The sequence below is a fragment of the Meles meles genome, chromosome 15, assembly GCF_922984935.1.
Source record: "Meles meles chromosome 15, mMelMel3.1 paternal haplotype, whole genome shotgun sequence".
In the NCBI taxonomy this organism is placed as follows: domain Eukaryota; kingdom Metazoa; phylum Chordata; class Mammalia; order Carnivora; family Mustelidae; genus Meles; species Meles meles.
Window position 1 is genome coordinate 31,448,757 of NC_060080.1, and position 25,538 is coordinate 31,474,294.

Here is a 25,538-nt window from a genome sequence, read left to right on the forward strand (position 1 = left end):
ACTCATGACCCCAAGATCTAGAGTTGCATGCTCTACAGACTGAGTCTGCCAGGAGCTCCAATCTATTATTTATTTTGAATAGATTTTGATGTATGGTGTGAGGAAGGAGTCCAGGTTCATTTTTTTCCCATATGGCTGTCCAACTGCTTCAGCACCTTTTATCAAAAATATCTTTCTTTCTTTCCATATTGAATTGTGTAAAGAACATCATATGTGATTCACATATGGGTGGGTCTAATTCTAGACTCTATATTCTTTCTATTCCAATTAGTAGAGAATTTACAACTTGACAGTATTGAGTGTTCCAATCAAAGAGCATGGTATATGTCTCCTTTTATATAGGTCTTCTTTAATTTTTCTTAGCAGTGTAATGGGAAATCTACCATTTACATTCTTCTTCTTCCTCCCCCCCCCCACCCCCCAAAAGCCTTTGCCCTAGAGTCCTCTGTCATCCTACCCCATTCAGGCCTGTTGCACTGTTGCCATCCTGGGACTTCCCACTCTTCCGAGGAATTCCTTTCATAGTTCTCTTATGTTAGATTCCCTTTTGTTTGTTTTTGTCTTGTGTGTCCTTGTTGGTTTCTTGGTTTATTTCTTGTTTCATAGGACCCATCATCTAGTAGCTTCCACATGCTTTGTTGATAATTTAGGTGAATATAAAATCATTTTCCCTCATCATTTTGAACCAACTGTTCCACTGTCCTCTAGTTTCCAGTGTTACTGTTGGAATGTGCAATACCATTCTGATCCCAAGTCCTTTGTATTGTACCTGATTATTCTCTCTGGTAACTTTTAGGATCTTTACCTTTGGTATGCTAACCTGTCACAGCGGTCTGAGAATCTTCTTCATTGATTATGCTGAGCACAGCGGGCTCTTTCCTCTAGAAAGGTGTCTCCTGGTATTTTTTTATTATTATTAATTTGATAATATCCTCTCGTCCATTTTCTTTCTTTTCTCTGAAATTTCTACTAATTTGACGTTGGGTTTCCTGGATTGATGTTCTCCACTACCATCTTTTTCTAGTCTCTTTTTCTTCATCATGTCTCTTTCTTGCTTTGGCAGGGAGTGGGGAAGAAGGCAGGAGATCTTGATTTTATCTGTCACCCTTTTATCTTTGAAAAAATGCCAAAATTTTCTCCTCTCCTCCTTTTTTCTTTTTGGAATGTTCTCTTCTCTTAAAAAAAAAAATAGCATCCTGTAACTATTAAATGGGCAGAATGTTTTTCTCATATCTCTTTGAGGATATTAATCATGGGATTTTTTAAAAAGATTTATTTATTTATTTATTATAGAGAGAGAATGTGTGCGTGGTGGGAGGGGCAGAGGGAGAGAGAAAGAATCCTTGAGCAGACTCCCTGCTGAGCAGGGTGCTCAATGCAGGGCTGGATCCTAAGACCCCAGACCATGACCCAACCTGAAATCCAGAATCTGTGCTCCACTGGGGCGTCTGGGTGGCTCAATCCATTAACCATCTGCTTTCAGCTCAGGTCATGATCCCTGGGATGGAGCCCCACATTGGGCTCCCTGCTGAGTGGGGAGCCTGTCTCTCCCTCTCCTTTTGCCTGGCACTCTCCCTGTTTGTGCTCTCTCTCTCTGTGTCAAATAAATACATAAAATCTTAAATTAAAAAAAAAAAAGTCAGTGCTTCACCAACTGAGCCATCCAAGCACCCCTTAATTATAGGATTTTTAAAAGTTTTGTTTCTGTGTTGTCTCTTTTTTTTATTAATGTATAATTGATATACAACATTATATTAGTTCCAGATGTACAACATGATGATTTGATATTTGTATATAGAGTGAAACGATCACCACAATAAGTCTAGTTAACATCATCACCATACACAACTACAAATTTTTTTCTTTGAGAGAACTTTTACATCTGCTCTTCAAGCAACTTTCAATTATGCAAAACAACACTATTAACCATGCCATACAATACATCCCTTGCCTTGTCTCTACTTATTCAAAATGTATCTATACCTTTTTCTTCTCTTTCATTTATGGTGTAAGTTTAATTCAAATGTCTGAGGATACTTAGCTGATTTTTTAAAAAATATATTTTATCTAAGAGAGAGGCCCTAAATAAAAAGAAACGACGATTCTATGTTGGACAAGCTTATCAGTAAATGGACTTCATTACAGGCTAATCCGGTGGCAAATTAACTTTTGGTGGCTGACCTCTTTACGTCAGTGTCTGTAGGTCATTTTCCCTCGGGTTGTTCATTTTCTTCAGTGAAAGATCCTCCAGTGTCCTGCCTGGAGAGTGTAACTCTGGCTGCTGACATTGTGGGAAGTCCTGCAGGGGGAGGGGCTGAGCGGAGTCTCCCCATTCAGTATGCAAGCCTTCTCTGAGTCCCCTTGTTTTCATGTTGGCATCGCAAGCCTTCCCTCTACAGTCTTGAGTCCAGACCCCAGAGATAAGGGCCCCTCTAGTTTAATTTGTCCCATTTTTCCATGGAGGGAGGTAGTGGGGGAGCGGGGGTTGGCGATGGTGAATGAGGAAGCCATCTGGCATGGGGAGAAGATCCTGGAAGTTCAATTGCCCTATATGTGGACTAAGTCTCCTGTTTTCAGCGTTGTTCCTTATTTGTACTTTCTGTGGTGCCCGGTGCCTTCACTCCTTGAGCCTTTCTGCTTCTCAGCAGATTTTCCATCTGCAGATGAGAACACCAAGCTTTTGTGCCCTTACACTGCTGGATTAATTACCTGCTTCCACTCTGTTTGCCATCTTCTGAAAACTTGCTGATGTCTCTTTTTATTGCTTTCAATGTCTTTTTATTGCTTTCTATCATTTGATCGATTTGGGGAAGGAATGGTTGACGAAAATTCCCTCTTTGATTTGTCTTTTAAAGCTAAAAGACAGACTGTGGCTCTAGAACTGCTTGAGTCAGAGAGAAAATATGTCATTAACATCTCTCTGATCCTGAAGATCAAGGCAACATTCCAAGGGTCAGATGGAAAGAGGAATTCCAAAGAGAGAAGGTATCCATGTGTTCATTGCCTTTGCTTTTCAGATTGATTAAAATTTAAGGTAAGTTGTTTATTGTTTCCACTTGGGGAATTCTGGGACCTGTGAAGAGTTCCAGAAATAGTCTTTGAAAAGAGTGTAGGCAGTGACAGCAGGTAACACCTGGCAAGTCTCAAATTTAGACTTAGGGCAGATAAGAAAATGAATATAGTCTCTGAGATCTTCAGTGTCCCTAGAGTGTCTGTAAAGAAATTAAAGGGGAAATAAATGCTACGGGTGAGGGAGACATTGCTCTCTGTTGCCATCTCCATCTCCTCCTGGGATCACAGGTCTCATGGAGGTAGGAGGGAATGGACATGGTGGAGGTCTGAAACATCAAGCAGCCATTACATAAATGGCACAGGGCTGATGAACTCTGGACTTGGACCTTTCTTATATGTCCTGTGATCCCACAGTACTAGATGGTGTGTAAGTGGTGTGTGTGTGTGTGTGTGTGTGTGTGTGTGTGTGTGGTGGGGTGTGCTTCCACAGGGTCTGCAGTCTATTTGAACAGCATGCTAGCTCCAAGATTACAACATCCCTTGTTCCTTCTGTTTGTCCTCTTTATATCTTCTCTGCTTCTCCTCCGTTAAGAAAAGCAGGAAGGAGGAAACTCTGATTTGGTGGAAAGGACTAACATTGTGAAGATGTGATAATCCAGATTAGTTGAGGAAAAGGCCAATCCAAAAGAATGGAAAGTCTGGATTATGGACTATTACAGATAAATGTAGCATTAATAGTCTAAATAGTCAATCAGGTAATAGACACTGGTGGCTCATAAATCGTGAATCTATCTCGGGAAGCCTGTAATTGTATTTTCTTGCTCTTTACCATCCCCCAACTTTACTTGGCTTTGTGGCTGCCAGCAATATACGTAGTCACCAGAACACGATGCTCACCCCATCTAAATGTCTGAGGTGAGGGAATATTCCCCAACAGACTCAAAAGTGGCTTGATTCTTTTTAAGAATCATTTTACTGCAAAGCAAAGTATAGAAAACAAGGAACGGAAAGGGTAATGTGACAGGACCAAAGCTCTGACCTCTAGAGGCCCTGGACAGAGCATCACCCTCTCTCAGTGGTCATCTGGATTCTCGCTGGTTGTTCCTTCCCCATCTGGAATCGGGCTCATGCTCCCCTCCCCCACTGCCCCTTCGGCCCTCTGAGATGTCTGTCTGGACTCTAGCTATCTCGCTTTTGCTAGAGACCTGCTCCGTTTACATTAATCAAATCGAAAGGCAAGTCTACCTTTTGGTGTAGTTTTGCTTCCACATCCGAGATTCTAAGCCAGCAGCATTTGTTCCTCATTTCTGAAAATTTGGGGATGGGGCAACGAGAGAGAGAGAGAGAGAGAGAGAATTGTTTACTCTGGAACACAGTAACCAGGCGCTTCATTGATAACTTCACGAGATCTTCACAAGAACCCTGTGAAGACTACCTTGTAGATGAAGAAACTAAGGCCCAGAGGGCTTTAAAGCCACATAGTCAGTGCCAGGATTTGAACCCAGGCTTGTCTGCCCCTGTCCTTGTGACCTTTCCACATCCCACCACTTCTCTGAGGACCTTGTCGTTTCCAAGACATCACCTGACTAACAGCACGTCGGGTTTCTTAGCCAGATGACCGTTCCTGTTTCAGTGTTAACTTCCCTTCAGATCTCAACTGATTTGTCAGGTAGGGATGCTAGAAATGTTCTTGGCTCACTGAAGCTCTCTCCTACTTGCCATCACTTTCTGCTTGTCTAGGATGTTCTCTCAGGACTCATGACTGAGGAACAATCCATCTTCCCCAAAGCCCGAGATTAAAAAAAGTTTAAAACTACCATATAATCATATATATAATCATATATCATATAATATAAAAGCAGTTATTTCTCACATCTGCAATAATGCTATTGATGTTAGTTATTTCCTAAGCTAACCCTTTTTTTTCTTTTCATAACCAAGACAAGCAAAGCTGTAAGTCATTACTCTTAGGACTAATATAAAGACTCGAGGTCTGAGCTTCGCAGTGTTGCCATTTTTTCCACCTTGGGCTTAGATTTCCAATATCCTCCTTCCCTCGCTACATTTCTTTTTTCCTAAGTTTTTCTGAAGCCTCCACGGGTACTTTAAATAGGCCGGCTGAACGAAATACACAACAGAATGAGATTATTCCTTTCTTCTACTGGCATTTTCCCCATGCAAAGATGAAAATAAGTTAGCAACATGCCCTATCTTTCCCATCAGACATTGCAAGCCACCAGCACTTTCTGTAAAGTAACCCGGGGGGTGAGAATAAAACCCACTGTGACTACAACCGGACCCTCAAAACTGAGGTTGTCACATCTTCTCAAACCTACACGATAAAACTCTAGGTTTTCCCTGGAGAAAAGTAAAGCCCTCACCAGCCTCCTCAGCATGTTTCAAGACAGGCCTGCCCCTGGCTGAACGAAAGTGCCAGAAGCTGCAGGGGACCCCAGCTGCCAGCTGAGGTCTGAGTGGAACTTGTGGGAGGTTGTTCATTTGCTGAAGGATCACAGAAGTTGCAGTTCTTGGCTTTCCCTGGTCTGATTCGCCTAGATAGAGTTACAAGCTCAGGATCAAACTGTCTTGTCTGTCAGAATCCTTGGTGGGAGGTCGGGGGGGTGTGGAGGGGGCAAGGTCAGCCTGTCGGGATTGCCTGTCAGCCTCCTGAGCTGAACATCTGCCAAGAAGGCCCTGTACCACGGATCACCACCAGGTGGCACACGCTTCATCTTCGGCGCCCCTCAAATCTGGTCGCATCCTGGGACCGGAGCTCAGGAGTTACTCTGGCCTAAAATTAGATGGGCAAGAGCAAAGCTATTGATTCGAAACTCTAACTGGGTTTTCCTTGATGGCTTTTAATTTATTTCCCTTGTTTAAGTCCTGTATTGTGAGAGATAAAATAACTTTGAAGGTTTTAAAAAGAATAAACTACTCAAATTACTTGCTATAATTTCAACCCTAGTAAGGAACAGATAAGAAGTTGAGTGCTTAATACTTTTATCTTTGTGAAAAAGCTGCTTCTGGGAGTCAGGTGTGGCTCTAGGCCAAACGAGGAAGCAAGTTACGTGTGTGTCTACATTGTTTGCTTCTTTCTCCTTCTGCTCTCCATCTCCTGGCTCACCACCTCCACACTCCTCTCTGATTTCAATAATATCCTTGTTAAATATTTTTTTTCAATATTGGTACAGAATCCACTGTAGGCCAGTGTTCTTCATAGAACTTATGTGTTTCCGTGATACTTGATGAGAACATTCCCCTTTTCTGACCCTCACCCTGAAATCTCAAACTATTACCCCAGTGGACAGTTCAGGAGGCATCTGGACCCCAGCCAAGGTACCAGCTCTCCAGCTCTGCAAGTACGGTGGTCACGGTGTAGCAGAAAGCAGCTCTCCCAAAAGGAAGAGAAAGAAGTGTAGGCCCGGTGAGGCCAGGCAAGGCCAAGAGAGGAGTAAAGAAAGAGAAAAAGAAAAGAGATCATCTAAGGGATATTACATAACCTATATGGACAGCCCATCTCACAGTCAGATCTCACCACGGCATTAGACCCTAACATCTGTCAGTGTCACATTGAAAGTCGTGGTAACCTTGGGTGAGGAGAAAGCTTTCACATCGAGAACTTTCGCAGGTTCAGTATTTTATTCTTTCAGTCCAGTCAGTTGTGCTTTCCTCCCTCAACTTTGTGGTCTCCTCCACAGACAGACCGTCTCCTAGCCGCCCTCCAGATTCCCTCTGATCTTGACAGGGATTGCTTAGATCTTCTGAGCCCACCGTACCAGCCATAAAGGCTTAAGTCCACTTGTGTTGATGGACCAGCTGGCTTCAATTATGTGGAGACTGGTGGCTTGGGACAGGGAGGGGCGGAAGACTGGAGTGAAGGAATCCTTGTATCTTTTCACAGGCGGCTGGACACCCTCTCTGTTATCTGTGTCTTCTCAGAGCTATAGACACAGGGGAGTCTGCTTGACTTGTAGATGGTTTGAAAAAGCTTTTTTTTTTTTTTAAATTTTAATTTTATTTATTTTTTTGGAGGGGAGGATGAAAAAACTTCTTATCAAACTGGTGTTCTTTCTCCTGTTCTCGACAAAGGTCTGCTTGTTCAGGGTTGGCAAAGCATCCCAATTGTCCACTGACTTATTCTTGTGGAACCCTGGGGGAATATCCAAGTACGTTCAGCTCTCAGTGACAAGCAGATCTTCACTTTCATCTTCGTTTAACTTGCAGTCTTGCAAGCACAAGGGAACCTACTTTCAGTTCCCATAAGTCACCAAGTTAGAGCTCGAATCCTTGCGGTAGCCCAGCAAAACTCCCATTTCCTTGTGGCTTCCCTCCTCATTCCTACAGGCCCCTGACTGCCCCACCCTTCCTCCTCGGTGATTCTCTCTCTCTCCTCTCCATCACATCCCTCTCTGACATCTCTCTTCCTCTCTTCTTTCCTCTGGAAAAACAAACAAACAAACAAACAAACAAATGGAGGCACAGCTAGGGATGGGGGAGAGTGATGTGAGAGGAGGAAGGGGCTCTATGAAGCTCCAGGGAGTAGCAGGCCAGGCCTCCCCAGGCAAGACTGTGTCCTTGCCCAGAAGGGAAGGGAAAGGAGCACTTTCACAGGCGCATCCTCTGAGCATTTAGGTGCCAGCTTTAACCAAGTTTTGCTTTTTACCTAAATCGGAGTCTCTTACCCAGTAGCTAAGAATGATCAAGTGCCACCGAGGTGCTGACTTCTACCACACTAATGAGAGGAGACTCATTTGCACATCAAGTGAGAATAACTTTAAAATCTTGGAAAAGAGTTCCCTTAGAATTTCTACTGTCTCGTAAGTGAAACAGTAACAGTCTGGCTTTCAAAAGGCCATTCAAGGGGCACCTGGCTGGCTCAGCTGGAAGAGTGTGATCTCAGGTTTGTGAGTTGGAATTTTTAGATTACTAAAATAAATAAACTTTAAAAAAAAGCCATTTAAGTGATGTGTTCTTTATTAGTGCAATACACATTTGTGTAGGAGCCATTGATAAAGGGGTCTTTTATTTTTTTTAAAGACTTATTAAAAGGAATCAAATAACAGATTTATTTATTTATTTATTTATTTTTGAGAAAGAGAGTGAGCAAGTGCACGAGTTGGGGCAGGGGCAGAGGGAGAGAATCCTCAAGCAGACTCCCCTGCTGAGCACAGAGTCCAACACGGACCCTGAGATCATGACCTGAGCCAAAATTAAGAGTCAGATGTTTAACCAACTGAGCCACCCAGGCAGCCCTAAAGGGGTCTTTTTTACAACAATAACAAATAGATATTTGCTATTAGGCCTATGGTGTCAAACTTAAAAAAAAAAAATCCTGAATGCAGAGCAGTGACTCAGAATATTTCGAATGACTGGGAAATGGAACCCGCTGCATCCGTTCTTACAGGGTCTTTTCTTCTGTACACCTGGTTTGTGTGATCCTATCTCTATTCTGTTTCAAGCCTCTTCCCTGGCTCTTTACGGTACCTTGTCCAGCAGCACCTGGATTTGCTTCACGCTCTGCAGGAAAGGGTCCTGAAGTGGCCACGCCAAGGAGTTCTTGGAGATTTATTCCTTAAGTTGACAAATGATGAGGTAAGTTTTTAAAAAAAAAAATCCGTTGTAAACTTGAATTACATGCATCTGTGTCTCCCTTGTCTGCTTCTAAATGGAGGACCTCAAATCAGTGATTTTCAGAGTTAGAAAAACTGCTGAGATCTAGTCTAACCTCCTCACTCTACAGATAACGAAATAAAGTTCAGAGACACTAAAAGACTTTGTTGAAATCACTCCACTAGCTAGGTAGTCGGGGGATCTGTGACCCAAGCCTCCTAACTTCCCGCCCATCGCTTCCCACTGTACTATACCCAACCGCCCCACTGAAGATGCACATAAATGTGTATGTACACTAGTGTAAAAATATATATATACAAGCACATACATGTCCATCCATATGTACAAAATAAATACAGGAGGGTTGTGTATGTGTATGCATTTCACACCTAATTCCATTCCTTAGAGAGATTTAAAACTGTGATGCGCAGTTATCTGTCTTGAAAGTTTTTTGTTTTTTGTTTTTATTTTCACTTCCTTGGAGAAAAGGGTGGTAAGTTTCAAAATCTCTATAATGTTCTGCAAAGAAAATATGACCTGGGCCAGAGGGTGTGAACTCAAATGCCTACGGGGCCAGACAGGGATGTAAATGAGTGGAAGTAAGCAGGATGTGGTACAATATGGACTGTTGGGAGGTGAGCTTAAGCACACATGCTTTTCTATAGGAAACATTACCCAATTATTATTCAGGAAGAAGGGACTAGAGTTGCCAGGTCTTCTGATATTTTACGAGACACTGGCAATTCCAAATTTTGTGTGAACATTTCTTATTTTAAAAATATTGTGTAGGCTAATTGAAATTGCTCTGCAAGCCAGAGTTAGCCTGCAATCAAACTCTGTGTATCTATGATGTAGGTGAAATACAAAGTTTGTAAATTATTTACTTATATGGATATAATGCAATCTCTCTAATACCACTTTTACGTATTTGCATTCAGTATGCTTTCTTGACCTGAGAATTGTTGTATCTGTGGGAATATAAATTTGGAAGCTGAAAACTGTTTTCCTGAAAGCATATAGCATAGGTGAATAAGCAATTGGTAGAAATACACAATTAGTAGAAAAAGTTGAGGATCACTGGTCTAGACACCGAGAGGTGGGTTGGACAAAGTTTCTTATTGGATGTAGATGACTGGAATTAAAAGTAACTTAAAAACAAAATAGGCATTTTTATCATTTAACAATTTAAAAATACTTTTTCAACATACGTGGACCCTCTCTGCTGCGTTGGTTTTTCACTTTCTCTCATTGAAACAGGAATATTGAGTTTTGGTTCCCAAGTCCATAGCGATATTTATCTTAAAACCAAAAAGATTTGGGGCGCCTGGGTGGCTCAGTGGGTTAAGCCTCTGCCTTCGGCTCAGGTCATGATCCCAGGGTCCTGGGATCAAGCCCTATATCGGGTTTTCTGCTCAGCAGGGAGCCTGCTTCCTCTTCTCTCTCTGCCTGCCTCTCTGCCTACTTGTGATCTCTGTCTGTCAAATAAATAAATAAAATCTTTAAAAAAAAAGATTTAAGAAATGAATTAAAAAACAAAACAAAAGAACCCATATTAATGAACATATTAAATAAATGATTAAGATAATCTCTCAAAGTACTCCTTTTTGATATACATGTCTCTAGGAAAAATATTAGCTGTTATTCCTGCTTCCTGGTTCTTACCATGCATTTTTGTGTTTGTTTTCAAGAACAATTTCTTGGATTATTACGTTGCCTACCTAAGGGACCTGCCTGAATGCATCTCTTTGGTTCATGTTGTTGTTCTGAAGGAGGTATGGTGACTCTGTGTGTGCACTGCCCTTTAGTTACTTGTGTATCTATAGGTCTTTGCTCATCCACCTCGGGGAATGCAAAGTGCTCGGCTTGTCTTCCAGGCTGGGGAATGGCTTGAAGAGAGCCACGGACACTCCTACCTGGGGTTAAAGGAGCCCACTCAAGGATGAGTGCCAGTGCTTTGGTCCTTGCCCTACTTTACTGACTCTCTTTTCTATTTCACTGGAAGTCGGCACAAAGTAAGCAGGAGTTCTTAGCAGAGATCTTCAGGCTACAGCTTGTATGCTGAATGAGGGTCCCCCCGGCCCCAGGATCAGACAACTTGAATTTGAATATTAAACTCAAATCACCCTGTGTTTGTCAGTTTATAAGATCATAAAGCGGTTCTGACCATGTAGCTTTAAGTATTGCTACTGCAATGCTTTATTAAGTGCTCCATAAGCCCATATAAATATCTAACAATTCTAGTTATTTTAGGCCAGTAGGAAGAAACCCTGTCAGAAGCCTAAAGTTAAGAGTTAATCAAGTTTCACAAGAGGTGATGGTCTCTTTCTTATTGTTTTACTTCAGCCCCTCTACTACTCCCAACCCTCTAAGTATGATACCTACCATGTTAGCACTCAGCAAATATTTGAGAAAGGGAAAGGAGGGGGAGGGGAAGAAAGGAGTGGGAGTGGAGGGGATGGAATAGAAAGGAAGGGAAAGAAAGGGACATGGAGAAAAGCCAACGGGTTTCCTCTGCCAGCCCAGCTGACCAGTTACTGGTTATATTCTTTCTCTACCCTCATGAGGCTCCAATCCACCCTTAGTGCCTACTAAGAAGCCACTGTAATGAGTAATTCCAAGAGAATCTTAATGAATTCATTCAACTCAAATATGATTTATTGAATGCCCACTTCTGCCCAGCACTGTGCTAAAAAGAGTAAGCGGGGAAGGAGGGGGTTGTTTGGGAAAGTTGAGTGGGTTCAAAAGAATTATGTGATGTGCTTCCTGCTACAGAAGAATTGTCTCCGTGAGCACGTCACTCCGGTGAAGGATCCAGTGAAGGATCATGACACTCTAGAGAAAGAAAATGCCTTAGGAATAAAAAACCCTCCCTACTCTGGTAGGACTGACTTTGGGGTTCTGCAGCCAGAGTTGGAGGGACACTGGAGAGTGACTCTGCCTTTCTTTCATTCAGGGTGACGAAGAGATTAAATCTGACATCTACACACTGTTTTTTCACATAGTTCAGCGCATCCCTGAGTATCTGATACATCTGCAGGTAGGCATGGCTGGGAAGCCACCAAACTGATTTTCAAGATAAACTACTATTCGTGGCTTGCAACTGAGAAACATGGTAAAGGGTCAAGGAAGAATCAGTGGTATTTCTAAGGAGTAATGAAATGATTTAGATTGCTGATTACCCCATTCCTACTTTGTGGTATGAACTGAAATCTCAAATCTGTAAAATTTTTGGCTCACGACATCTGCCTTTGAAGTTCTATCTTCATTTACCAGCAATCACCACTTCTGCTGATCCAGGATCTTTCTCTAGCAGCTTCTGGTGGATTCTGAGTACTTATTCAGTCCCTTCCACCTTGTTCTACAGCCATCTAAATGTACCGCCAAACCCTTACCCCACCCAAAGGCATTTAAGAAGTATCTATGTAACCTGTCCACTTAACTACTATCCTGACTACTTTCTTTTGGCTTGAGTCTAAGGGTCTACCATATATTGCTTATGCGGTATGTCACAGAGAAAGCATGAAGATGAGCTGACTTCTGCATACCACTCTTCCCACAGCGCCCAACATGGGGCTCGATCCCATGACCCTGAGATCATGACCTGATCCAAAATCAAGAGTCAGATGCTTAACTGACTGAGCCACCCAGAGGCCCCAGTAATTATCTTATTTAATGCTTTCAATAATCCCATGAAATAGGTGTCATTACGGTTGCTTAGATAAGGAAGTGGAGAGCCAAATAAATTAAGTAACTTGACCAAGTTCACACACCTCATTGGTGAAAAAAATCTAGGACTGAAACCCAGGTCTAGCACGCAGTCTGGTAAGAGCCCTTATCCTACGTCTGACTTGAGTTCAAATTCTGACTCTGCTACTCATTAGATGTGTTACCTAATGAAGATTACATTAACTTCTCTGTGCCTTGATTTCATTTGTTAAATGGAAGTAATAACTGCACCTATCTAACCTAGCTGTGGTAAACACTAAATGAGAAAACAAATCCGTAAAGGCATTAGTACTTGGCAATAGGAAGACTCAATAAATGTTGCTTTCTCAGATCCAACTAATACGCATGTTTCTCTACAGTACAGTAGGCAATATAATAGGAGGGATCACCAGGCAAAGCTTGATCATAACCATTATCCCCTTCCAGCCTGCCTTGATGCTTGACATTCTCACCATTGGTCTGACTTGGTTAGGTCATAAGGCATTCCTTATTGTTAGAATGTTAGAATTGTTAGAATGTTAGAATGATTCTATTAACTCAGAGATCGAATGAGTAGCTCCTTCTAATTTTCAGAGGGAATTATCCAACGTTCACATCTAACTCAAACAGGCGCAATGGTGACTATCATTCTCCCTTGGTGTGGTGGACAAACAGGGGGTTTAGCCATTCAGCTTACAATTAGATTGGCCACATGTACTGTTGTTCCGATTAAATGGCTACCCAACTCCACAACAGATGTAGACAAGGTGCGCAAGAGACTAAAGTTTCGTTCTAATTATGCAATGCTGCCTCCTTTTTATCTCCATCCAGAATGTCCTGAAGTTCACAGAGCAGGAACACCCTGACTATTACCTACTTCTGGTGTGTGTTCAGCGCCTTCGAGTATTTATCTCGCATTACACCTTGCTGTTTCAATGCAATGAGGATTTGCTTATTCAGAAACGGAAAAAGCTCAAGAAGTAAGCTTCTAATGTTGCCATCTAGAGGGTTGATCAAAGGTTTCTGAGAACAGGGATACAGACAATGTGGATACCTGTCACAAGTGACCTCAGTGTATGTTAGGTGGCTGAAATGTAGTGACAAGGGGTAGAAGAGAATAGAAAAGAGGAGGGAAATGAGGTGGTCAGGCTGGCTGCAGGTGGGAGGGACCTATTACCTGGTGGTGAAATTCCATCAGGTAATAGGTACAATTATTTTGGAAAAATAAAAAGTTTTACTCTAATCCCTATGTGGGCCCCCTCGTGTTATTAACCATCTGGAAAATAGTTACTGTTTCCCTAAGCTTGCCAGGTTAAAAAAATGCAGCTTAAAGGCCAGAATGTGGTTTCTTTCATGAACTCAACAAGTATTGATTGAGCACTTACTGCCTATCGGTCACTGCTCTATTACTGAGTATATTACAATCAACAAAACAGACAAAAATCTTTGCCACCTGGAGCTTACTTCCTAGAGCTGGACAGCCAGTTAATAAAAAAGACAGTGTAAGTGCTATGGAAAAAAACCAAAACAAATAAGGGTGGCGGTTGAACAAATTTCACGCCAAAAAGAAAGAAAAAGAGCTGACTAGAGGAATCTGGGCTTCAGAAGGCACAGAAACAATTCACAGCAGAATTTCCTAATGACCTAAAATTTCCTTTAACCTCATCCCAACCCAATGAGGAAAACAATCATTTCTGTGGATGTTGGAGACCAGAAAAAGATGCCATCTCCCAAGCTAGGGCTCCAATAATGGCAGATATCTTCCTATACCACCCTTTTCCCTCAAACTTAACTCGGGCTATTAATCAGCATCCCTCTCCTTGCCCACATCTAGCTTGCACAGTTACGGAAACAACCTGGTTTTTAGAGGGCATGGAGAGAGAGAGAGAGAGAGAGAGAGAGGAGGGAGAGAACTTCGCAGCTGAGCTTCATTTGAGAAATACTGTCTTCTTCTCTCGTGGCATAATCTGTGTGTTCAGAGCCAATTTCCTACTGTACACTCTGAAAATTATTACTTCCGTTCTCATAGGTCATCCATGGCAAAGCTGTACAAAGGGCTGGCTTCCCAATGTGCAAATACTGGACAAGATGCTTCCCCTACTGCTGGCCCTGAGGCTGTCCGTGACAGTGGGATCCACTCAGAAGAGATACTGCAACCCTACCCTTCTGCTCCCAGTTCTGGCCCTGCTGTCACGTAAGCACTTGTTGCATGAAAAGGTTATATGGCAATGCCCTTGCGTGCCAAGTCATCGGTATGCAGGAGCAGGAGAGCCTGTAATAAGAGAATGACCTACAGGACTCTTGCCTCCCTCTTGCTTCATCAGGCCTATATATGGCAGGCAAGCTGCTGACCCTATGACTGGATCCCAGAGGAAGGCTAATGTTAAGGGGTAGGCCTGGAGGCTGAGGCTACTACTAACAATTTTATCACACATATCCACGCTCTACCTACAGTTTCTTTGGGTTGAGACAATGACTGAGTAGAAGAAAGTGCCTCAAGACAGGAAGGCATCTTACAGCTCCTCAGAAGGGGGGGAATACACTTAAGTTCTCCCATAGGTGTAGTAGAGGGAAAGAGAATCTCAGTCAGGGCTGAGTGGAAGTTAAGACTGAGAGTCAAGCAGAGAGAGTCAAGTATCATATGGTCTCACTTATTTGTGGAGCATAACAAATAACATGGAGGACATGGGGAGATGGAGAGGAGAGGGAGTTGAGGGAAACTGGAAGGGGAGATAAACCATGAGAGACTATGGACTCTGAAAAACAACCAGAGGGTTTTGAAGGGGCGGGGGGGTGGGGGGTGGGGGGTGGGGGGTGGGAGGTTGAGGAACCAGGTGGTGGGTAATAGGGAGGGCACGTACTGCATGGAGCACTGGGTGTGATGCCAAAACAATGAACACTGTTATGCTGTAAATAAAAAAATAAAAATAAATAAATTAATTTAAAAAAAAAAAGAAAATAGGCCTGAGGTGATGCAGAAAGAATGCTGTTTAGCCCTTCCTAATTCCCCCTGAAGCTTCCTCAGAAAGGTATTTCGTAAGTTCTTTTCTTCACTTATGACGGCTTCTCTTAAAGCCGTTCTGTGCCGTGGATGTTTTTGATAGCTTTTTAAAGTCTCTGCACACAACCCGTTAGCACACTAACTGGATTCTTATTCATCAAGCTTCTTGATGATGTTCACATTAAGAATTAGGCCATTTATATATATTTGGAATTCTTTACCTCCGAAGGATAAAGTCAAATTAGCTACTTTTGAAACCAGGATTTCTGGAAAGATAATGGAAACTAAAACTCAAAATTCCAAAACCAACACTCCGTCAAATAGATAATTCTCATAAATGTAATTCCTTAGGCTATAATTTCTGCTTTGGGTTTTATTATCATAAGGAAAAATTAGAAGTTTTAGCTACTTTTCTTTTCTAAAATTACAATGAAGTGAGGGGTAGGCAACTCAGATTATTTCAATTCTTAACCACTACAATTTTTGAAATGCCAATTATAATCATTGGAAGGAATATATGATCAGTAATGCAAAATAAACTTTCTTTTTTCTGCCCTCATCTCTTAAAATTGAGAACATGTATCATGGAAAGGCAGAAGCACTAATGTGGAAAGAGAGATTCTATAATTATTCTGAAACCTATGAGACATTAAACTTTCTATAAATAGAGCCCAGGAAGATTTTCTTCATATAGAGAAAACCCTACAAATCCTATAGGGGAGAACTCCATTCAGGAAACAAAACAAAACTTTTCCTGGGTGGAGAGTGGGAGACAGATGGGCAGGAAGTGGGGGTTTACTTGTGGGTCACTTCAGCTTTTAGCACAACAATAAAGCTATCTTCTTTGAAGTGCAACAAATAGAGCCAAAAAAAAAAAAAAAAAAAAATCCCTAGAGAGTATACCTACACCAAAAAGATGGCTGCCATTGCACTCTGTTGGAAAATGGCCGGTAAAAATTTAACAATTTTCCAAGTGAAGAGACGATTCAAGTCAGGTCAATATTTCATTTTACCTTTGAGTGTGAGATCTCATTTTCATCTTAAGATGATCACAAAAAGATACTCAGTATTTGCATGTTTTCTTTCTTTTCTTTTTTTTTTTTTAAGATTTTATTTATTTGTTTGACAGAGAGAGATCACAAGTAGGCAGAGAGGCAGGCAGAGAGAGAGGGAGAAACAGACTCCTCACTGAGCAGAGAGCCCGATGCGGGGCTCGATCCCAGGACCCTGAGATCATGACCTGAGCGGAAGGCAGAGGCTTAACCCACTGAACCACCCAGGCGCCCCCATGTTTTCTTTCTTTTTAATACATCTGCATTTTTGTGGTAGAATGAATAAACTGTAAATAAATAAAAGGTTGGGTCAGTAGTTAGTCATGCACTCACATCTGCTTGGCAATTACTTTCCGCCAGAACTGGCAAATCCCATCCAATCTGATGTTTTTGCTACGCTCATATCCTATTCATTATTCATGATTAAACATGAAATTGGGTATATTTAGAGCGAGAGCCTTTTAATTTGGGCGGTTGTTTTTGTGGGTGAAAGTTTGAGATGTCTTTATACAGCATGTTCTATAGCCACAAAATTTTTCAGGTTTTTATTATGAAAATTTCAAATACATACAAAAGTAAAGTGTACAGTGAACCCCATATACCATCATCCAGATTCAACAGTTTTCCAGATCGTACCACATTGTTTCATTTTAGAAATTTAATTGTTCTTAAGCGTGAAGATCCATGAGTTGTACAAAAGTTCCCTCCATTATTTTGCATCCTATTGCTAGGAGAAAAAAAAGAAGAGGAGAGTAAAAGGAGGTACCTTCCATTCTGGCCCCGTGGTGGGCGGGTCAGAGCTTCCACGTGGAGAGGGGTGACCTTCCTTGGCTGACTCGCCATCTCGGTGCACAGCCTCCTTGCTCAGACATATACTTCGGTCCATTTGCTTTACAGATGTCGTTTTCACCCTCCCACGTGGGGGGGGGCACTCCTTAACTGGAGAAGCTTGTGGAGCTTGGTAGGTGACGCATGCAGGCGCCTGGGAGGGCAGAGAGGGGAGGAACCGGCAGTTTTGTGCCTAAGCAGTAGCTAGCAGATGCATGTTGCTCCGGGCCTCGAGCTTCGGGGAGAGGCCTGCACTAACCCGCCGTAAGCACACCTCTTTTGTATTCTGTTTCCCCTTTAAAGACATTTGATGCCCCCAGTGAAGAAAAGCCAACAACAGCAAAGCCTGATGGAGAGCATGCAGCCTGGGAAGCCCAGTGAGTGGGAGATGGAGGGCAGAAAGCACGAGAGGCCCGAGAGCCTCCTGGCGCCGGCGCAGTTCTGTGCGGCCGAGCAGGACGTGAAGGCGCTCGCCGGGCCCCTGCAGGCCATCCCCGAGATGGACTTCGAGCCCTCGCCCGCCGAGCCGCTGGGCAACGTGGAGCGCTCCCTGCGCGCCCCGGCGGAGCTCCTGCCCGACGCCCGCGGCTTCGTGCCCGCGGGCTATGAGGAGTTCGAGTACGGCGGCGAGATCTTCGCGCTGCCTGCGCCCTACGACGAGGAGCCGTTCCAGGCCCCGGCCCTCTTCGAGAACTGCTCGCCCGCCTCTTCCGAGTCCAGCCTGGACATCTGCTTCCTGCGGCCCGTCAGCTTCGCCATGGAGGCCGAGCGGCCCGAGCACCCGCTGCAGCCGCTGCCCAAGAGCGCCACGTCTCCGGCGGGCAGCGGCGGCGCCTACAAGCTGGAGGCGGCGGCGCAGGCGCACGGCAAGGCCAAGCCGCTGAGCCGCTCGCTCAAGGAGTTCCCCCGCGCGCCGCCCCCCGAGGGCGTAGCCCCGCGCCTCTACAGCACGCGCAGCAGCAGCGGCGGCCGCGCGCCGCTCAAGGCTGAGCGGGCCGCGCAACCGCACGGCCAGGCCGCCGCCGCAGCCGCCGCCGCAGCTCGCGGCGCGCCCAGGACCTTCTTCCCCCAACAGAGGTCCCAAAGCGAAAAGCAGACCTATTTGGAAGTAAGGAGGGTAAAGTAAAACCGAACCCAAACCCACAGCGCCGGCAGCCCCGGGTCTAGATCTCCAGGGAGCAACCTGGGCTCCCCTAGCGTGGAGGGGAAATTGGGCTGGCCAGAGGGGAAGCGGAGGCCGCCGGGGGAGAGCCCGGGTCGGAGGCTTGTCGGTCAGGTGCCCTCGGTGGCGAGCGGTAGCTCCCGTCCTGCAGGGCCAGGGCCCAGGGCGTGTCCTCCATGAAAGGGCTAGTAGTTCCTGAGCAAACACTTAATTTCTCTGTGTCCTGTGTATGTAGGAAGGCAAAGACGCCGCAGAGAAGACGGACTCTTAGACCTGTCGACACCGTCAGCCACCCTGCCCCACACCTCCCCCGTACCGTTAGGGGTGTTCTCCGCTTTGTTGCTTAAGCGGTGCGACCCCTCACAGTTGCACTTCGCATTCAAAGTCCCGCACACTAGTCCCAGCCCTGTTTCTCTGCCTGCGAGGCGTACCTTCTCGTGGAGGTGTTCAAAACACAGAACCCGGTGTGCCGGTCTGTCCCACTCCCCGATCTGCACTAGCCTTGCCCGTAGCGAGGGAGGAGGCAAGTTAACCCCGTCTCACTGTGGACTCCCTGCAAAGTCTGCGGCACGTGTGACTGGAAAAGGGTGTCACGTTGCTTTGCAGATTCCACTGGGACGGGGGACAACACGATAGAGTCGAGGAGGCGCTGATTTGCAAATATCTTCTTAGGCGTCCATATCCGTGTTTAGTATTTTTTTTTAATATTTTAATTTATTTGACAGAGAGAGAGAGGTCACAAGTAGGCAAGAGAGGCAGGCAGAGAGAGAGGGAGAAACAGACTCCTCACTGAGCAGAGAGCCCGATGCGGGGCTCGATCCCAGGACCCTGAGATCATGACCTGAGTCGAAGGCAGAGGCTTAAACCACTGAGCCACCCAGGCGCCCCAGTGTTTAGTATTTTGATGTCCAACCTTGCTCTCTGCAAGCCTTGGGACGTTTAAAGGGTTGTTAAGTACATATCCACGAAAGGGTTAGTAGTTCCTGAGCAAACACTTAATTTCTCTGCGTGTGATTGGAACAACGCTGTTTCTAATTAAGCAGAGAGTGACAGGACAGCTTTGACCTCTGCCACCATCCTTCCTGTTTAACGCGTTTAAGAGTAATGGTTAGGGTTTACAGGGCCGCTCTGTACTTGTACATCTTGAGAATGATATAGTCCAGGACTAACCTGTATCAAGCTGGAAGACCTTTTGCCTAGGCTAAAGGAGGTTTTTCCAGGAATAAGAGCCCTATAATCCATCTATCCCCATTTCCAAGTGAGTGGGGACAGATTGAGGATTACTGACTCCTTTCATTCAATCGTTTTTCAGCAGACACAGGGCTAAGGACTGAGGGTTCAGAAATTAATGGCACCTGAGTCTCTGCCCTCCAGGACCACTGGCTTATCTCAGAAAGGAAACACAGACACACAGAATTATAATAAATGGTGGGAACACGTGGGAAGTGCATTTAAACCCTGCTGGGGCAGTGGTGGACAGACAGGGCCTCCTGGATAAATTGGATGTCTGAATTCAGTTTTAAAAGCTGCCTAGATGAAGAGTGAGGTAGGGAAATAGGAAAAAGGCTCATGAGTCTTTTTTAGAAACAGCAGGGTGATGCTTTTCCTCTTGAATACTGTGCCAGGTGGGACTGGTAGACAGCAGGCCAGAGGAAAAAGAAGGGGCTGGGTCATGAAGAGCCTTGGAGCTTGTAGCCCATCTGGACTGCAGAATCAAAGTCTGACTGGTTCCTGCAGAGGGACCTTAGTACGCTCAGCTAAAGTTGTTGAGATTTCCCAGAGTTCTGAGATTTTTTTTATGGCTTTGGTTTTCAACTCTGAACTTTACAAAATTCTGTGAGGCAAAATTTCTTAGGCAAATCAATCTTAGGCGTGTGTCAAAGTTTAAAAGTTCATTAACAAGGGAGGTAGGCAGGAAATAATAATGACAATTCAAACTGACTTGAGATGGGCAGAGATTTACATATAAAACCTTCTAACTAGTGTAGTCTAAGCTGCCAAGAATGCTTTTATGTCACATGTTCATGAAAGTCTCTCCCCCTCAGTGAATATGTGAAAAAATGGGATATGTGAATATCAATATGTGAAAAAATGTCAGCAGTTGACAGGAGAAAAAAAAGACATAAATCAGAAATAAAAGAATTAATCAGAAATAATCAGATACCCAGATAACAATACTCAGTATATTAGGTACTGTTAATCAGACATCCTGGACAGCAAGTGTCAGCCCCTAACAGTGTCATACATAAGTCAAGTTGGTTCAGAAAGTGACACTAAGGAGATGGCAGATAGAGGTCAGCTAAAAGAGGCCTTTTCTCTTTCAGTTATCAGTAAATTTTTCAAGCATGTGGATTTTTCACACAAAGGTCACCTTGCTTATTATTTCTGTTTTTGGACAAAATTTTTCTTTCTAAAGATTCAGAAGGTATGGATTGTTGGGAATCCTAGAGGGGGATAGAATGCACAGTCCAGGTGGGCAGAGACTGTGTGTGGGTATGTGTGTGCATGTGTGTATGTATGTTCACATACATGCATGTGTGTACGTGGGCAGGCCTCTGTCCGTGTGTATATGTGTGTATGTTTGTGTGTGAGTGTGTGGTTGAGGCGGAAGTGGGATGGGGTTTTCGTTGCAAAAGATGAACCCTTCAAAAGCCCTATCTTTAAAGGTGTCAGCTCTTTGCTGTTGAGATGTGTAAAGCTCCTGCTATTCCATCTCCTTAAATACACTCTGTGTATCTTCCACCCGTGCCCTGAAGAGCAAGCCAAACCCTGTCTCTAAGCGTCAGGAAAGAAGGCTGCATGCGTTAGTGTAAGGAACACCCACCTGGGTGTCAGGAGAGCTGACACCTGTCCTGGCTCTGCTGCCAAATAGCTGTGTGCTTTTGGGTAATTCGCTTGGCATCTCTGTGCCTCCGGTTTTCTCATCTGTAGAATTAAGACAATACATACCTTGCCTAACTCACCATGTTGTTGTGGGGCATCAGGCCAAATAAGATAAAGTAAGTGGATAGGCTTTGTAAAGTGTGGAACGCTATACAAATGCAAGATATTATCAAGATCATGATCGCACAGAGAGATTTTCCTTAAACTTAATATATTTAGTTCCGAAGCAGTCCCTAAAAGTCCAGTGTTCAAAATGTGGTCCTTAGGCTGGTAGTAAATGCGTCCATCACCTGGGAGCTTATTGTAGTTGCAGAATGTAGGTTCAATCCCAGACCTACTGAATCAGAGTCTGTGTCTTAGCAGGAGTCTGGGGTGACTCATGAACGCCAAGAGCAGGTGGGCAGGAGCATACCTTAAACCACTGGTTTTTAAAATCTCAGTGTGCATAAGGATTACCTAGACCTAACTCCAGAGTTTCTGACTCTGCAAGTCTGGGTTGGAGCTCAGGCAATATACATTTTAAATAAAAGCTCCGGTTGATCCTGTCGCCCCAGGACCACAGTTTGAGAAATAGCACACTAAGCCATCAAGACGTTGCTCTCCACAGCATAGTAATGAATCTTAGTAGCGTCTCAGAGAACCTCTAGATCTGCTACTATAACCGCAAGTTAAGTTCTCAAAGTCAAACCCATGTTTCCTGAAAAAAAAAAAAAAAAAAAAAAAAAAAGATCATCCCCACGCCTTACTTCACAGTCAGCAAGAAGTCACCCATCCAACTCATGCATGTTTCATGGTGGTTTTTGCTGTGACTCCTTGGGTTCTCTTAGGTTCAAAAAATACAGCAACTTTATTAGGTGGCTTTTAGGTCTCAGTCACCCCATAGTAAATACTTCATTCATCTGGAACAGAAATATAAATGCATATCTGTTTTATTTAGCACATCTCACACTTAAAAAGAAACTAGAAATTTCACAGAAGAGAGAGCCTGATTTTTTAAATTAATTTTTACTTCACACTGTACCTACCATGAATTAAGAATGCCAAAAACTATACTGAATGTGTATTTACAGATTAAAATGTGCGGCAGGCACATGTATGTGCTCATATAGACACAGTTGACACCGACTTCTAAACAGATCTGATCCCACAAAACCTCCTTCCCCTGTTTATGTCTAAAATGGAGAGCTGAGCATGAGTTTTGAACTAGCATTGCGATGAAGGAACTGCCTTATTTTGTAGAAAGAGAAACATTCCCAGAGACGTGAGGGGACCGCTACTCGTTTCCCGGCAAGACAGGACTGGTGCCAGAATGAGAAGTTACTCTCCGGAGCCTTTAGATACTAACTTCCCTTACGTCCTGATCTTTAATCATTGTTACACCGTAATCCTACTCTAAGACTGTTTGTCTTGATACATACAAAATACTTCTGCACTCAGCGGAACTGTCCTCTCTTCACTGATTTCTTAATTAGCCTAGGTTTGCTTTAGTGGGAATAGGGTGCTCCCCGTTATTTTTTTGGGGTGAGAGGGGAAAGTGACAAAGTTAAAAAAAAAAAAAAAGGTCCCAGTCAGGATAACGTTAGCTTTGGAAAGAGTAAATAACCACCCCTCTTTTGTATTTTCAGGAGATGCATTTAGAAGACGCCACCAGATTCTGTCCGAAGGAAGAAAGAGAAAGCGAACAAACATCTTTCAGCGATCAAAACCCCAGGCAAGACCAGAAAGGGGGCTTTCGCAGCTCCTTCCGCAAGCTCTTTAAAAAGAAGTGAGTAGCCCTTAGACAAGACAGCAATTGTAACTCATTTCCCTTTGGGCTAAGTCTGGAGGTTTTCACAGTAATAATTTTAAGGAGCCTGCTTTCACGCACAGCTTCAAGCCCAGTGCCTGCAGCCAGTAGCCACAATTCTTGTCAGGTGAAGATGTTTCCTACTGTATTCTCCTAGAGTAAAAGCAGACTCCGCCCTGTCCTCTGCCTCTTTTAGCTCCACTTCCTTGTTCCCAAAGTCATGTGTCTGACAGGACGAAGCAGAGGAGGTCCCCAGGGTAATGAGCTGGTGACAATCAGATCCATTTAGATGGGGAGGCCTGGGTTCCACTGTGGGAGTTGGGTGTAATGGGTGTTCCTTCCAAATCTACCCACCTGTGGAAAGTTTTCCAAGGCGTCTCAGCATTTCTGCCTGTAGGAGTCTATAGTTATCCTGGACGCTAGTACATGTTTATTGGGACTTTTGCTAGTGTTTTCCTTAGCAGAAATGATGGAATGGATTTGACTTGGGCCCGAGTTAAAGAAAATCATGTCAGGGGGGTTTTCATACTCCGTAGGAGGCCAAAACAAGACATTTGCCTTCTGTGGTCCTTCTAAGACTCTGAGTCCTTGCTGTAGGAAATCACTCCCTAGGCATTTAGGCCAGCACTTACCAGCACTGTCTTACAGACTGGGAGATGGTGGCCAGGCCCCAGCATGAAATGTAAAGAAGAGAGATTTGAGCCTTTAGCATTTGACCTGAGAAGGATTCTCCAGTCTAGGCATTCCCTGCCTGGGAGACTACTTACTGTCCCTTGTCTCCACTGGTCCTCATGCCACCACCCCCTTCCTTGGAGAGATTTTCCCTGCTACTTAGTTTCTCTTGGGAGAGAAGGTTCTTGTAGTCAGTTTTAAACAGTGAATGGATGGCAAAGTTAAAGACGCTATAGCTGCCTTTGGAGAGTTGCTGGTAAGTGAGGAAGTTGAGCAACATCACTTTCTCCTTGGGGGTAGAAGTTACTGGCTGATTTAGATAATGGTTTTGATGGAAGGGGGCAGACCTGGAATGAGGACTTTTTTTGGATGGTATATCTAATTTTTCTCCCATGGGGAGGAGGGTGGTAGCGAGACTAGTGCATCTCTGGGTGTGGGTCCCTGCCTGCTGTTGCTGGAAGAATGAGGACAAGGAAGAGAGCAACAGTATTGCAGTTAGACACAGTATTGCTCCACAAAGTCCCCTTTCAGTTTTGCCAAGGCCCACATGATTATTGCTAGATCCCCTTTCTGTAGGGAGTGAGGAGTTAAGACTTGTATCCCTCTCTTTACGTTCATAGATTAGATTTTTCTTGGCCTAGGGCCTACCTCTGTCATGATTGGCCGGGGTGGAGAGACCTGGAAGCAGACAACCCTCCAGCCCAACCTTAGGATTTAGGCTCCTGAATCCTTCTAAGGACTCCTAAGAGAGGCGCTGCTTAAACCTATCTCTTTTTAGACCACAGTGTTCCCAAACAAATAGCCAACTTTTTGCTTACTGTCCTTTATAGTGAGCAGGTCTGTGTGTCGTAAAACAGTGAGCCGTGGATTCACCACTGGTTCCTTTACGAACCCCAGTTTTCAGAGCGATATAAGAAAACGCTCTGCCTGGTACTTGAGGCAGAGGAAGTAGACGTGTCCTCCCTGTATCTGGGGGCAGAAGTAGGAGCAGTGGGTAAGAGGGCGAACTTTCTAAAAATGCAGGTACTGGAAGTGGAGCTGGCTGCCTCTTGAGGGACTGGGTTCTCCTGAGTCAAAGCTAGGTGACCCTGGTCAGGGATGCTAATGGAAGGGATTCCTGCACTGAGTGGGAAATTGCCCAAGATGAGCACCTGAGTCCTTTCTAGTGCTGAGATTTGTTTTATCTGTACTTTGGCTTTGTTTTAGATCAATCTGAGTAATCACATCTTTTTAACACCTGGAACAAGAAATTAATATGGCGTTGGGACCTATAAATTTAAAGACTCACCATGTGGAAGACCTGATTTTATCTTTCTATAGCCCTCCCACCACCCCCCGGCCCCCAGCCTCGGCACAAAGCTGAGGACTAGCTGTGGACTCTCCAAATTCGTGTTGGTTAATGGCTTTCAGTCTTCTTGCACCTTTTGGGGATCCTTCTTAGAGGGTTCAGTGGATCTCCTTAGTCCTCTTATCCTTTCTCATAGATCAGTCTCCCCTGCATCAGTCACAATGCTGCCACCAATCCTGCTGCTGCCTTTGTGTTTAGAGTCTGAAGCGGTCTATGAATGGAAGTCGAGGGGGGACCACACAGGTGGCCGCTCCCTCTGGCAGGCTTTCCTGGCTTTGAACATCTGGGGTAGGGTCCTGAGCACCCCCAGCTGGTACTTGCTCATCCCCTTGGGTCAGGAAGCTGCGAGGGGCGCTTTGGGACTCTGCACAGGATAAAGAAGCAGCTTGAGGAGTTTCTCCTGAGTGTTCTTGTGTAAGAACCATGGGAAATTTGCTCCATTATGCTAAGACAGAGAGGAAGGGCAAGGAGGTCCCAGA

The 25,538-nt window shown here is 44.3% G+C and overlaps 1 protein-coding gene across 11 annotated transcripts in view; it reads left to right on the plus strand.

The window, feature by feature from the left end:
- The window catches only part of ARHGEF33 (Rho guanine nucleotide exchange factor 33), a 72,852-nt gene that overhangs the window by 42,416 nt on the left and 4,898 nt on the right, over nucleotides 1-25,538 (plus strand). For 8 of the 11 annotated variants that reach the window (XM_045980005.1, XM_045980003.1, XM_045980009.1 and 5 more), the window contains 8 exons: nucleotides 2,856-2,985; nucleotides 8,472-8,604; nucleotides 10,311-10,394; nucleotides 11,576-11,659; nucleotides 13,159-13,307; nucleotides 14,357-14,521; nucleotides 17,512-18,325; nucleotides 22,879-23,018. In XM_045980005.1, coding sequence (XP_045835961.1) covers nucleotides 2,856-2,985; nucleotides 8,472-8,604; nucleotides 10,311-10,394; nucleotides 11,576-11,659; nucleotides 13,159-13,307; nucleotides 14,357-14,521; nucleotides 17,512-18,325; nucleotides 22,879-23,018 — 1,699 coding nt within the window. Of the gene's footprint in view, nucleotides 1-2,855; nucleotides 2,986-8,471; nucleotides 8,605-10,310; nucleotides 10,395-11,575; nucleotides 11,660-13,158; nucleotides 13,308-14,356; nucleotides 14,522-17,511; nucleotides 18,326-22,878; nucleotides 23,019-24,917; nucleotides 25,006-25,538 lie in introns of those variants that run through there. The other 3 variants (XM_045980004.1, XM_045980013.1, XM_045980010.1) reach the window with 2 other exon arrangements.